This window comes from Gobius niger (genome assembly GCF_951799975.1).
Source record: "Gobius niger genome assembly, contig: SCAFFOLD_87, whole genome shotgun sequence".
NCBI classification, from domain to species: Eukaryota; Metazoa; Chordata; class Actinopteri; order Gobiiformes; family Gobiidae; genus Gobius; species Gobius niger.
In genome coordinates this window covers 36,207-51,578 of record NW_027639124.1, presented here as the reverse complement: position 1 = coordinate 51,578, position 15,372 = coordinate 36,207, and the positions used below count along the sequence as shown (strand labels likewise).

The window sequence follows — 15,372 nt, the reverse complement described above, 5'->3', positions numbered from 1 at the left end:
ACCAGGGACAGTCCTGCCCCCCACCTGAACCATAGGTCTACAGGGACAGGACCACCTGAACAGCATCGAGACCTGGGTCTAAAGAGATCATTTCCTTACTTTCATTGTTTCTTTTCCTGATATGAAACTGGTTTGGTTTTATGGTTTAACGGTCCCAGCCCGAGTCCTGTGGTCCTGTGGTCCCAGCCCGAGTCCTGTGGTCCTGTGGTCCCAGCCCGAGTCCTGTGGTCCTGTGGTCCCAGCCCGAGTCCTGTGGTCCTGTGGTCCCAGCCCGAGTCCTGTGGTCCTGTGGTTCTCAACCTTTCGGAGCCGCGACCCCCATTGTAACAGTTAATTAGGATCGTGACCCCCCCCCGGGTCAGACCGTGGGAAAAACAGGGACATTTTAACCCCTTAACTCCCGCCTGAACCGAGCACGTTTTCTCCAGTTTGGCTTTACCCCAATCCAAAAGCTTCTGGAAAAAAGGTGAGAAAATAGAAACAAAACTGAGACGAAAACAATGATGGAAATGTGAGAAAAAAATGACGAAAAATTGACAAAAAAATGACAAAAAATTGACAAAAATGTGACAAAAATATGACAAAAAATCACAAAAAATTGACAAAAATGTGACAAAAAAATGATGAAAAATTGACAAAAATGTGACAAAATGTGAAGAAAATTGGACAAAAATGTGACAAAAATGTGACAAAAAATGACAAAAAATTGACAAAAAAGTGATTAAAAAATGACAAAAAAATGACGAAAAATTGACAAAAAATTACAAAAAATTAAAAAAAATTACAAAAAAATTACAAAAAATTGATTAAAAAAAATACAAAAAATGACGAAAAATGATGAAAAAGTTACACAAATGAGTTGAAAACCCAACAAAAAAATGATGGAAAACAAATGTGATGACGTGAGGAAAAAGATCCTCAGAGGTTAAACTATACAACTCTTAAAAAACAAAGAAAAAACAATGGCTGAAACAAAAATGAATTAAATTTAGAACAAATAATGGCACCCTGGTAAAACAGCATGTTTGCTACGACGCCATAATAATAATCTTAAAATAAATATTTTATCTATATGCTCTGGCGACCCCCACATTTGCCTCGCGACCCCCCAGTGACCCCCCAGTGACCCCCCAGTTCAGTCTCAAACAGAAACAAGCCGCTTCAAACCAAAGTCATTTATTCACTTTTCACATTACTTCATCACGAGCCAATCACATTCACGTCTCCTAAAACGAAGAGTCCCGATTGGCCGACGGTCATCGCTGTGTTTTCTCTTTGGCGTAAAGCTCCGCCCACCGCCGCACGGCCGTGATGTCATCAGCGAGCGCCGTCCCCTTCGCCACGAGGTCAGACCCGCCCGAGCTGCCGTGGAAACGCCCACACACGGCCCGCGCCCAATCAGACGCCAGGAGGGAGGAGCCGCCCTGGGAACCAAGCAATCACAGAGAGGCTTTAGACACGCCCCGGAACTGACCAATCACAGAGAGGCTTTAGACACGCCCCGGAACTGACCAATCACAGAGGCTTTAGACACGCCCCAGAACTGGACCAATCACAGAGGCTTTAGACACGCCCAGGAACTGACCAATCACAGAGAGGCAGCAGGTGAAACCATAGAAATGCGGACAGTTAGCAAAGAAGCTACTCCAGTATACTTTCAGGTTCCGTTAGCCTCCTCAGTGTATTTTCCCTATAGCCGTTAGCATTAGCCACCAAACATCTCAAATTCTGAACGATGCAGATGTTTGCAGCTGTCGGCCACAGCCTCAGAAATCATTAATAAATGTACAGACCTTTGGGTAATTTATTTTAGATACAAATTAGCGTCTGAAAGTGTCCTCAGGGCTACATGCTAATGCTAAATCCTGGGTCTGAGTCACAAACACACATGTAACATTAAACATGTGACACGTACATGATAAAGAAACCACAGAACAGGATATAGATACTGTGAAGTATGTCACACTTGGCCGTACTGTCGCTGCCTTCACTGTTCACAGTTAGCCTCATTAGCGTCGTTAGCCTCGCTAGCGTTGTTAGCTTTGTTAGTGTTGTTACCCACGTTAGCGTCGTTACCCTCGTTAGCGTCGTTACCCTCGTTAGCGTTGTTACCCTCGTTAGCGTCGTTGCCCTCGTTAGCGTCGTTAGCCTCGTTAGCGTCGTTACACTCGTTAGCGTCGTTGCCCTCGTTAGCGTCGTTACCCTCGTTAGTGTCGTTACCCTCGTTAGCTTCGTTAGCATCGTTAGCCTCAATAGCCTCGTTAGCGTCGTTACCCTCGTTAGCATTGTTAGCGTCATTTCCCTCTTTAGCGTCGCTACCCTCGTTAGCGTCGTTACCCTCGTTAGCGTCGTTACCCTCGTTAGCATTGTTACCCTCGTTAGCGCCGTTGCCCTCGTTAGCGTCGTTAGCCTCGTTAGCGTCGTTAGCGTCGTTACTCTCGTTAGCGTCGTTACCCTCGTTAGCGTCGTTACCCTCGTTAGCTTCGTTAGCATCGTTAGCCTCAATAGCCTCGTTAGCGTCGTTACCCTCGTTAGCATTGTTAGCGTCATTTCCCTCTTTAGCGTCGCTACCCTCGTTAGCGTCGCTACCCTCGTTAGCCTCGTTAGCGTCGTTACCCTCGTTAGCATTGTTAGCGTCATTTCCCTCTTTAGCGTCGCTACCCTCGTTAGCGTCGCTACCCTCGTTAGCGTCGCTACCCTCGTTAGCGTTGTTACCCTCGTTAGCGTCGTTGCCCTCGTTAGCCTCGTTAGCGTCGTTAGCGTCGTTACACTCGTTAGCGTCGTTGCCCTCGTTAGCGTCGTTACCCTCGTTAGCTTCGTTAGCCTCAATAGCCTCGTTAGCGTCGTTACCCTCGTTAGCGTCGTTACCCTCGTTAGCCTCGTTAGCGTCGTTAGCATTGTTAGCGTCGTTAGCGTCATTAGCCTCGTTAGCGTCGTTAGCATTGTTAGCGCCGTTAGCCTCGTTAGCCTCGTTAGCGTTACTATGAAGCTGCAGCTTTACGGTGCAGTTTGTGGCTGTTTTAATCAAAGTAAAGTCGTTGCGTAACAGCAGAATGACCTGTCGCAGAATGAACCATCATTTAAAGTTTATTTTGTTATTTTGTTTCTTTATCTGGTCGTTTCTCAGTTTTAACGTTAATGTCAGTTTGTGTCGCTGGTTTGTTTCTGATCATCTAAATTATCCCATGAGGAAAAGGAATAATAATGAACAGAAAACATTGTTTAAGTTAAATATGATGGAACAAACATAACTCAAGCCATGCTGATGTGAAGGCCGCCCTCTACTGTCTGTCTGGGTCAATTACAGGTCAATTAAATATATTACTATATATTAATATCGCACAAATATCAAACTGTGATTAGTAACAATCCTTATGATCATCTGACATGACGGTTTTATCAGGACACTTCCATCACGCTACAGCGGCATAAAAACATCAAGACCAAGATGACCAAGATGGCGGCGCGGCGGCCATCTTAGGTTTTATTTCTATCAAACAGTGACATAAACATGAGGAAACCATTTCTACATAAGTTCATTTCCAGGTTTAAACGTGTGCCATCACAGTTCTGAACATTGTGGACCTGGTTTAGTTTGGGAGTAAACTTCTCGGTGAAGGTCTAACCTTGGGGACCTGGCAGGCGCACAGCACTTTCCCAGAATGCTCCTGGGCCAACAGCATCACCCAGGAACCAGGCAGGGAGTCGCTGAGCTGGTTCACCGCCTTCATCAGGACCTGAAACAGCAGAGGGTCATCAGGACCAGAGGACCCCCCCCTCCTCCTGGGGTTATCTATGGGGGGGGTCCTGGTCCTCACCGACAGAGAGTCTGTGGTGACCAGCTCCACGGTGAGTCCTGGGGCTCGTCCTCGTTTCTGAAGCAGCTGCTGAACCTCCACTGCAGCCTGGAACCAGACACAAGGTTACTCACCCCCCCGCGGTCACCCCCCCTTTACCCCCGTCCCCCCCCCTCACCTCTCTCCTCCCTCACCTCTCTCCTCTCCATCTTGCGGAGGCTGGTGTTCATGTTTCTCTGCAGACTCTTCAGTTTGTTCTGAAGTTCTCGCCGCGTCCACTGAGGAATCCTCCCGGTGTCGACCTCCTGAGACACAGACACACGAGTCACACTGACCTCAGGGAGTTATGGAAGCCCAGGTTTCCCTGAGCTTGATTATCTGTGTTTAATGTTTGGAATGAAGGATGTTCCTCTGGTTCCTCTGGTTCCTCTGGTTCCTCTGGTTCCTCTGGTTCCTCTGGTTCCTCTGGTTCCTCTGGTTCCTCTGGTTCCTCTGGTTCTTCTGGTTCTTCTGGTTCTTCTGGTTCCTCTGGTTCTTCTGGTTCCTCTGGTTCCTCTGGTTCCTCTGGTTCCTCTGGTTCCTCTGGTTCCTCTGGTTCTTCTGGTTCTTCTGGTTCCTCTGGTTCTTCTGGTTCTTCTGGTTCCTCTGGTTCTTTTGGTTCCTCTGGTTCCTCTGGTTCCTCTGGTTCCTCTGGTTCCTCTGGTTCCTCTGGTTCCTCTGGTTCCTCTGGTCCCTCTGGTTTCTCTGGTTTCTCTGGTTCCTCTGGTCCCTCTGGTTCCTCTGGTTCCTCTGGTTCTTCTGGTTCTTCTGGTTCCTCTGGTTCCTCTGGTTCCTCTGGTTCCTCTGGTCCAGACGTCCTCCTGGACTGGTCAGATCTTCTGCGTTCACGTTCCTGTGACCTGGTGAACCTTTAGTGAAACAGGAAGTCACTCACGTTGGTCAGCTGCCCGACCTCTTTGGCCAATCGCTGCGCGGCCTGCAGGGAGTCGGGGGCGGAGCCTGTGATCCTCGTCCAAAGGGAGTCCACTTCCTGTTCCAAGGCCACGCCCAGTTCCCGCGCCTGAGACAAACACAAACAGAACTAAAACATGCACACTAGCTGCTCGGATCGACTCGTCATGTGAGGGGGGGGGTGAGGGGGGGGCACCTGTTTGGCGTCGCCCCCGGTGACGGCGAGGACACGGCTGATGCCTCTGATGAACTGTCGCTCCGAGACGACGACCACGTCCTCCAGGTCAGCGCTCCGGGTCACATGACTGAAACACACGGGTCACATGACTGAAACACACGGGTCACATGACTGAAACACACGGGTCACATGACTGAAACACACGGGTCACATGACTGAAACACACGGGTCACATGACAAACACACGGGTCACATGACTGAAACACACGCGTCACATGACTGAAACACACGGGTCACATGACTGAAACACACGGGTCACATGACTGAAACACACGGGTCACATGACTGAAACACACGGGTCACATGACTGAAACACACGGGTCACATGACTGAAACACACGCGTCACATGACTGAAACACACGGGTCACATGACTGAAACACACGGGTCACATGACTGAAGCACACGGGTCACATGACTGAAACACACGCGTCACATGACTGAAACACACGGGTCACATGACTGAAACACACGGGTCACATGACTGAAACACACGGGTCACGTGACTGAAACACACGGGTCACATGACAAACACACGGGTCACATGACTGAAACACACGGGTCACATGACTGAAACACACGGGTCACATGACTGAAACACACGGGTCACATGACTGAAACACACGGGTCACATGACTGAAACACACGGGTCACATGACTGAAACACACGCGTCACATGACTGAAACACACGGGTCACGTGACTGAAACACACGGGTCACATGACTGAAACACACGGGTCACATGACTGAAACACACGGGTCACATGACTGAAACACACGGGTCACATGACTGAAACACACGGGTCACATGACTGAAACACACGGGTCACATGACTGAAACACACGGGTCACATGACTGAAACACACGGGTCACATGACTGAAACACACGGGTCACATGACTGAAACACACGGGTCACATGACTGAAACACACGCGTCACATGACTGAAACACACGGGTCACATGACTGAAACACACGGGTCACATGACTGAAACACACGGGTCACGTGACTGAAACACACGGGTCACATGACAAACACACGGGTCACATGACTGAAACACACGGGTCACATGACTGAAACACACGGGTCACATGACTGAAACACACGGGTCACATGACTGAAACACACGGGTCACATGACTGAAACACACGGGTCACGTGACTGAAACACACGGGTCACATGACTGAAACACACGGGTCACATGACTGAAACACACGGGTCACATGACTGAAACACACGGGTCACATGACTGAAACACACGGGTCACATGACTGAAACACACGGGTCACATGACTGAAACACACGGGTCACGTGACTGAAACACACGGGTCACATGACTGAAACACACGGGTCACGTGACTGAAACACACGGGTCACATGACTGAAACACACGGGTCACATGACTGAAACACACGCGTCACATGACTGAAACACACGGGTCACATGACTGAAACACACGCGTCACATGACTGAAACACACGGGTCACATGACTGAAACACACGGGTCACATGACTGAAACACGGGTCACATGACTGAAACACACGGGTCACATGACCGAAACACACGGGTCACATGACTGAAACACACGGGTCACATGACTGAAACACACGGGTCACGGGTCACATGACTGAAACACACGGGTCACATGACAAACACACGGGTCACATGACTGAAACACACGGGTCACATGACTGAAACACACGGGTCACATGACTGAAACACACGGGTCACATGACTGAAACACACGGGTCACATGACTGAAACACACGGGTCACATGACTGAAACACACGCGTCACATGACTGAAACACACGGGTCACATGACTGAAACACACGGGTCACATGACTGAAACACACGGGTCACGTGACTGAAACACACGGGTCACATGACAAACACACGGGTCACATGACTGAAACACACGGGTCACATGACTGAAACACACGGGTCACATGACTGAAACACACGGGTCACATGACTGAAACACACGGGTCACATGACTGAAACACACGGGTCACATGACTGAAACACACGGGTCACGTGACTGAAACACACGGGTCACGTGACTGAAACACACGGGTCACATGACTGAAACACACGGGTCACATGACTGAAACACACGGGTCACATGACAAACACACGGGTCACATGACTGAAACACACGGGTCACATGACTGAAACACACGGGTCACATGACTGAAACACACGGGTCACATGACTGAAACACACGGGTCACATGACTGAAACACACGGGTCACATGACTGAAACACACGGGTCACATGACTGAAACACACGGGTCACATGACAAACACACGCGTCACATGACAAACACACGGGTCACATGACTGAAACACACGGGTCACATGACTGAAACACACGCGTCACATGACTGAAACACACGGGTCACATGACTGAAACACACGGGTCACGGGTCACATGACTGAAACACACGGGTCACATGACTGAAACACACGGGTCACATGACTGAAACACACGGGTCACATGACTGAAACACACGCGTCACATGACTGAAACACACGGGTCACATGACTGAAACACACGGGTCACATGACTGAAACACACGGGTCACATGACTGAAACACACGGGTCACATGACTGAAACACACGGGTCACATGACTGAAACACACGGGTCACGGGTCACATGACTGAAACACACGGGTCACATGACAAACACACGGGTCACATGACTGAAACACACGGGTCACATGACTGAAACACACGGGTCACATGACTGAAACACACGGGTCACATGACTGAAACACACGCGTCACATGACTGAAACCCACGGGTCACATGACTGAAATACACGGGTCACATGACTGAAACACACGGGTCACATGACTGAAACACACGGGTCACATGACTGAAACACACGGGTCACATGACTGAAACACACGGGTCACATGACTGAAACACACGGGTCACATGACTGAAACACACGGGTCACGTGACTGAAACACACGGGTCACATGACAAACACACGGGTCACATGACTGAAACACACGGGTCACATGACAAACACACGGGTCACATGACTGAAACACACGGGTCACATGACTGAAACACACGGGTCACATGACAAACACACGGGTCACATGACAAACACACGGGTCACATGACCGAAACACACGGGTCACATGACCGAAACACACGGGTCACATGACAAACACACGGGTCACATGACTGAAACACACGGGTCACATGACTGAAACACACGGGTCACATGACAAACACACGGGTCACATGACTGAAACACACGGGTCACATGACTGAAACACACGGGTCACATGACTGAAACACACGGGTCACATGACTGAAACACACGCGTCACATGACTGAAACCCACGGGTCACATGACTGAAATACACGGGTCACATGACTGAAACACACGGGTCACATGACTGAAACACACGGGTCACATGACTGAAACACACGGGTCACATGACTGAAACACACGGGTCACATGACTGAAACACACGGGTCACATGACTGAAACACACGGGTCACGTGACTGAAACACACGGGTCACATGACTGAAACACACGGGTCACATGACTGAAACACACGGGTCACGTGACTGAAACACACGGGTCACATGACTGAAACACACGGGTCACATGACAAACACACGGGTCACATGACTGAAACACACGGGTCACATGACAAACACACGGGTCACATGACTGAAACACACGGGTCACATGACTGAAACACACGGGTCACATGACAAACACACGGGTCACATGACTGAAACACACGGGTCACATGACAAACACACGGGTCACATGACTGAAACACACGGGTCACATGACTGAAACACACGGGTCACATGACAAACACACGGGTCACATGACAAACACACGGGTCACATGACCGAAACACACGGGTCACATGACCGAAACACACGGGTCACATGACAAACACACGGGTCACATGACTGAAACACACGGGTCACATGACTGAAACACACGGGTCACATGACTGAAACACACGGGTCACATGACTGAAACACACGGGTCACATGACTGAAACACACGGGTCACATGACTGAAACACACGGGTCACATGACTGAAACACACGGGTCACATGACTGAAACACACGGGTCACATGACAAACACACGGGTCACATGACCGAAACACACGGGTCACATGACCGAAACACACGGGTCACATGACAAACACACGGGTCACATGACCGAAACACACGGGTCACATGACAAACACACGGGTCACATGACTGAAACACACGGGTCACATGACTGAAACACACGGGTCACATGACCGAAACACACGGGTCACATGACAAACACACGGGTCACATGACTGAAACACACGGGTCACATGACAAACACACGGGTCACGTGACTGAAACACACGGGTCACGTGACTGAAACACACGGGTCACATGACTGATGATAGTGAAGGACAGACTCACGTGCCGCAGCAGAGCTCCACCGAGGTCTGAAGGTCCTGATCCTGGACCTGCTGCAGCTCTGAGGCCGAGAGGCCGACAGAGACCACCCTCACGGGGTCGGGGTACACCTGAACACAGGCACACACACGCCTCCCTTTAGGTACTCCCACAGACCCTCCCTTTAGTCACTCCCACAGACTCACACAGACTCACACAGACCCTCCCTTTAGTCACTCCCACACTCACACAGACCCTCCCTTTAGTTACTCCCACAGACTCACACAGACCCTCCCTTTAGTCACTCCCACAGACTCACACAGACCCTCCCTTTAGTCACTCCCACAGACTCACACCTACATCCTGGACTCACTGACCTCGTCCACAGTTCGCACTCCCGGCAGCCGGAGGGCGCTGTTCAGAGACACGTCCTCACAGAACACCGGCAGGTCCCTGTGCACCAGGTCAGAGAGCACCCGGTCCACCTCCAGCAGCTGAGAGGTACTCAGGACAGTCTGGAGGAGAGAGGAGGAGAGAGAGGAGCTCAGGATGAGGCTGATGTAGATGCAGATGTGGAGGTAGATGTGGAGGTACATGTGGAGGCAGATGTGGAGGTAGATGTGGAGGCTGACGTAGATGCAGATGTGGAGGCAGATGTGGAGGTACCTTGTTGCTGTAGTCGAAGCGCAGCCGCTCCTCAGACACGTGAGAACCTCTCTGATGGACCGAGGAGCCCAGAACCTTCCTCAGGCTGAAGTTCAGCAGGTGAGTGGCCGTGTGGTTCTTCATCAGCGACAGACGGGAGGACTGGACGAAGAGGAGGGGGAGGAGTTAACTCTGAGGAGAGGGGGCGGGGCTACATCACAGGGGGGCGGGGTTACCTGGTCCAGGTGCAGGTGGACCGTGTCTCCGGTCCTGATCGGGTCTGAGACTTGGACCACGTGAAGGACATAACCTCCACAGGAAGTGAGGGCGGAGAGAGGGAGCAGCACTTCCTGTTAGAGACACACGTTACAACCACACTGTCATACAGGAAGTGAGGGCGGAGAGAGGGAGCAGCACTTCCTGTGAGAGACACACGTTACAACCACACTGTCATACAGGAAGTGAGGGCGGAGAGAGGGAGCAGCACTTCCTGTTAGAGACACACGTTACAACCACACTGTCATACAGGAAGTGAGGGCGGAGAGAGGGAGCAGCACTTCCTGTTAGAGACACACGTTACAACCACACTGTCATACAGGAAGTGAGGGCGGAGAGAGGGAGCAGCACTTCCTGTTAGAGACACACGTTACAACCACACTGTCATACAGGAAGTGAGGGCGGAGAGAGGGAGCAGCACTTCCTGTTAGAGACACACGTTACAACCACACTGTCATACAGGAAGTGAGGGCGGAGAGAGGGAGCAGCACTTCCTGTTAGAGACACACGTTACAACCACACTGTCATACAGGAAGTGAGGGCGGAGAGAGGGAGCAGCACTTCCTGTTAGAGACACACGTTACAACCACACTGTCATACAGGAAGTGAGGGCGGTGAGAGGGAGCAGCACTTCCTGTTAGAGACACACGTTACAACCACACTGTCATACAGGAAGTGAGGGCGGAGAGAGGGAGCAGCACTTCCTGTGAGAGACACACGTTACAACCACACTGTCATACAGGAAGTGAGGGCGGAGAGAGGGAGCAGCACTTCCTGTTAGAGACACACGTTACAACCACACTGTCATACAGGAAGTGAGGGCGGTGAGAGGGAGCAGCACTTCCTGTTAGAGACACACGTTACAACCACACTGTCATACAGGAAGTGAGGGCGGAGAGAGGGAGCAGCACTTCCTGTGAGAGACACACGTTACCACACTGTCATACAGGAAGTGAGGGCGGAGAGAGGGAGCAGCACTTCCTGTTAGAGACACACGTTACAACCACACTGTCATACAGGAAGTGAGGGCGGAGAGAGGGAGCAGCACTTCCTGTTAGAGACACACGTTACAACCACACTGTCATACAGGAAGTGAGGGCGGAGAGAGGGAGCAGCACTTCCTGTGAGAGACACACGTTACAACCACACTGTCATACAGGAAGTGAGGGCGGAGAGAGGGAGCAGCACTTCCTGTTAGAGACACACGTTACAACCACACTGTCATACAGGAAGTGAGGGCGGAGAGAGGGAGCAGCACTTCCTGTTAGAGACACACGTTACAACCACACTGTCATACAGGAAGTGAGGGCGGACAGAGGGAGCAGCACTTCCTGTTAGAGACACACGTTACCACACTGTCATACAGGAAGTGAGGGCGGAGAGAGGGAGCAGCACTTCCTGTGAGAGACACACGTTACAACTACACTGTCATACAGGAAGTGCGGGCGGAGAGAGGGAGCAGCACTTCCTGTTAGAGACACACGTTACAACCACACTGTCATACAGGAAGTGAGGGCGGAGAGAGGGAGCAGCACTTCCTGTTAGAGACACACGTTACAACCACACTGTCATACAGGAAGTGAGGGCGGTGAGAGGGAGCAGCACTTCCTGTTAGAGACACACGTTACAACCACACTGTCATACAGGAAGTGAGGGCGGAGAGAGGGAGCAGCACTTCCTGTTAGAGACACACGTTACAACCACACTGTCATACAGGAAGTGAGGGCGGTGAGAGGGAGCAGCACTTCCTGTTAGAGACACACGTTACAACCACACTGTCATACAGGAAGTGAGGGCGGAGAGAGGGAGCAGCACTTCCTGTTAGAGACACACGTTACAACCACACTGTTATACAGGAAGTGAGGGCGGAGAGAGGGAGCAGCACTTCCTGTTAGAGACACACGTTACAACCACACTGTCATACAGGAAGTGAGGGCGGTGAGAGGGAGCAGCACTTCCTGTTAGAGACACACGTTACAACCACACTGTCATACAGGAAGTGAGGGCGGAGAGAGGGAGCAGCACTTCCTGTTAGAGACACACGTTACAACCACACTGTCATACAGGAAGTGAGGGCGGAGAGAAGGAGCAGCACTTCCTGTTAGAGACACACGTTACAACCACACTGTCATACAGGAAGTGAGGGCGGAGAGAGGGAGCAGCACTTCCTGTGAGAGACACACGTTACAACCACACTGTCATACAGGAAGTGAGGGCGGAGAGAGGGAGCAGCACTTCCTGTTAGAGATACACGTTACCACACTGTCATACAGGAAGTGAGGGCGGAGAGAGGGAGCAGCACTTCCTGTTAGAGACACACGTTACAACCACACTGTCATACAGGAAGTGAGGGCGGTGAGAGGGAGCAGCACTTCCTGTTAGAGACACACGTTACAACCACACTGTCATACAGGAAGTGAGGGCGGAGAGAGGGAGCAGCACTTCCTGTTAGAGATACACGTTACAACCACACTGTCATACAGGAAGTGAGGGCGGAGAGAGGGAGCAGCACTTCCTGTTAGAGACACACGTTACAACCACACTGTCATACAGGAAGTGAGGGCGGAGAGAGGGAGCAGCACTTCCTGTTAGAGACACACGTTACAACCACACTGTCATACAGGAAGTGAGGGCGGAGAGAGGGAGCAGCACTTCCTGTTAGAGACACACGTTACAACCACACTGTCATACAGGTGAGCTGGATCCGCTGGCAGGGGAGGAAGCCGGTCAGACCTGGCAGACCCAAGCGTGCCAGGTCTGACCTCTGTGGTGAGGAAGACTCTTTAACTCTGACCTCTGTGGTGAGGAAGCCTCTTTAACTCTGACCTCTTTGGTGAGGAAGACTCTTTAACTCTGACCTCTGTGTTGAGGAAGCCTCTTTAACTCTGACCTCTGTGGTGAGGAAGCCTCTTTAACTCTGACCTCTGTGGTGAGGAAGCCTCTTTAACTCTGACCTCTTTGGTGAGGAAGACTCTTTAACTCTGACCTCTGTGTTGAGGAAGCCTCTTTAACTCTGACCTCTTTGGTGAGGAAGCCTCTTTAACTCTGACCTCTTTGGTGAGGAAGACTCTTTAACTCTGACCTCTTTGGTGAGGAAGCCTCTTTAACTCTGACCTCTGTGGTGAGGAAGACTCTTTAACTCTGACCTCTTTGGTGAGGAAGCCTCTTTAACTCTGACCTCTTTGGTGAGGAAGACTCTTTAACTCTGACCTCTGTGGTGAGGAAGCCTCTTTAACTCTGACCTCTTTGGTGAGGAAGCCTCCGTCTCCGCTCTGACCTCCCTTCTCGCAGTAGAAACACGTCTGGTCCAGGATGAGTCCACACGGTCCCTCAGAAACCTGCTCCACCAGAGTCCGATCTGAGACCAGAGCCAGGACCCGGGCCGAGACCGACGGGAAGACTGCGGAGAGAAGACTGAGGTCAGAGAAGACTGAGGTCAGAGAAGACTGAGGTCAGAGAAGACTGAGGTCAGAGAGAAGACTGGCTGTATCCGAATGTCCACCCTCTTCCCAAACCCCTCATTCACTACATAGGCCACACTATATAGTGACTATATAGTGACTATATAGTCACTATAGTGACTATAGTGACTATATAGTCACTATAGTGACTATAGTCACTATAGTGACTATATAGTCACTATATAGTGACTATATAGTCACTATAGTCACTATATAGTCACTATAGTGACTATATAGTCACTATAGTGACTATAGTCACTATATAGTGACTATATAGTCACTATAGTGACTATATAGTGACTATATAGTCACTATATAGTGACTATAGTGACTATAGTGACTATATAGTCACTATAGTGACTATAGTCACTATAGTGACTATATAGTCACTATATAGTGACTATATAGTCACTATAGTCACTATATAGTGACTATAGTGACTATATAGTCACTATAGTGACTATAGTCACTATATAGTGACTATATAGTCACTATATAGTGACTATATAGTCACTATAGTCACTATATAGTGACTATAGTGACTATATAGTCACTATATAGTCACTATATAGTGTGGCCTATGTAGTGAATGAGGGGTTTGGGAAGAGGGTGGACATTCGGATACAGCCTGAGACTGTATTAAATATTTTGGCGACTCTCCCACTTTTGTTATAGTAGTGGTGGTAGTAGTAGTAGTAGTAGTAGTAGTAGTAGTAGTAGTAGTAGTAGTAGTAGTAGTAGTAGTAGTAGTAGTAGTAGTAGTAGTAGTAGTAGTAGTAGTAGTAGCAGTAGTAGTAGTAGTAGTATTTACCGTACTTCCCGTGGGCCCGGGAGTACCCGTACGTGGCAGAGTCGTCGGTGTGAGGGACTCCTCGCTGCTGGAGGTCACTCAGGAGCCCCACGTCCAGAGTCATGACATCATCAGCCGCTGACGAATCAGACGCCACCTGAGGAGTGACATCACTGTTACCGGGCGGAACGTTCGTCCTGGTTCAGTCCTGGTTCAGTCCGGGTCAGACCTGGTCCTGGGTCCGGATCCGCTCCAGGTCTTCAGGGTCCACTCGGAGTCCACTCTCGTCCAGAACCAGGTCCACCAGGTCCAGAGGGAAGCCCAGGTCCCTGTGCAGAGACCAGGCCACGGACGCTGAGGACAGAGGACAGAGACATGAGGACAGAGACGTGAGGTCCAGAGACATGAGGACAGAGACATGAGGTCAGAGACATGAGGACAGAGACATGAGGACAGAGACATGAGGACAGAGGACAGAGACATGAGGACAGAGACGTGAGGTCCAGAGACATGAGGACAGAGACATGAGGTCAGAGACGTGAGGACAGAGACGTGAGGTCAGAGACGTGAGGACAGAGACATGAGGACAGAGACGTGAGGACAGAGACATGAGGTCAGAGACATGAGGACAGAGACATGAGGACAGAGACATGAGGTCAGAGACGTGAGGACAGAGACATGAGGTCAGAGACATGAGGTCAGAGACATGAGGACAGAGACATGAGGTCAGAGACATGAGGTCAGAGACATGAGGTCAGAGACATGAGGTCAGAGACATGA

The 15,372-nt window shown here is 50.4% G+C and overlaps 1 protein-coding gene across 1 annotated transcript; it reads right to left on the bottom strand.

Moving 5' to 3' along the window:
* Window positions 1-1,160: 1,160 nt before the first annotated feature.
* LOC306982850 (alanine--tRNA ligase, mitochondrial-like) lies at window positions 1,161-14,946 on the bottom strand (the record flags this gene model as incomplete). The annotated part of the gene is made up of 13 exons (XM_079583300.1): window positions 1,161-1,424; window positions 3,627-3,737; window positions 3,819-3,905; window positions 3,992-4,102; window positions 4,732-4,857; window positions 4,945-5,053; window positions 9,445-9,551; window positions 9,798-9,935; window positions 10,087-10,227; window positions 10,302-10,415; window positions 13,584-13,741; window positions 14,614-14,749; window positions 14,822-14,946. Coding segments are annotated over 13 exons (1,631 nt in total), but the record flags the coding sequence as incomplete, so codon positions are not given.
* Window positions 14,947-15,372: the final 426 nt, after the last annotated feature.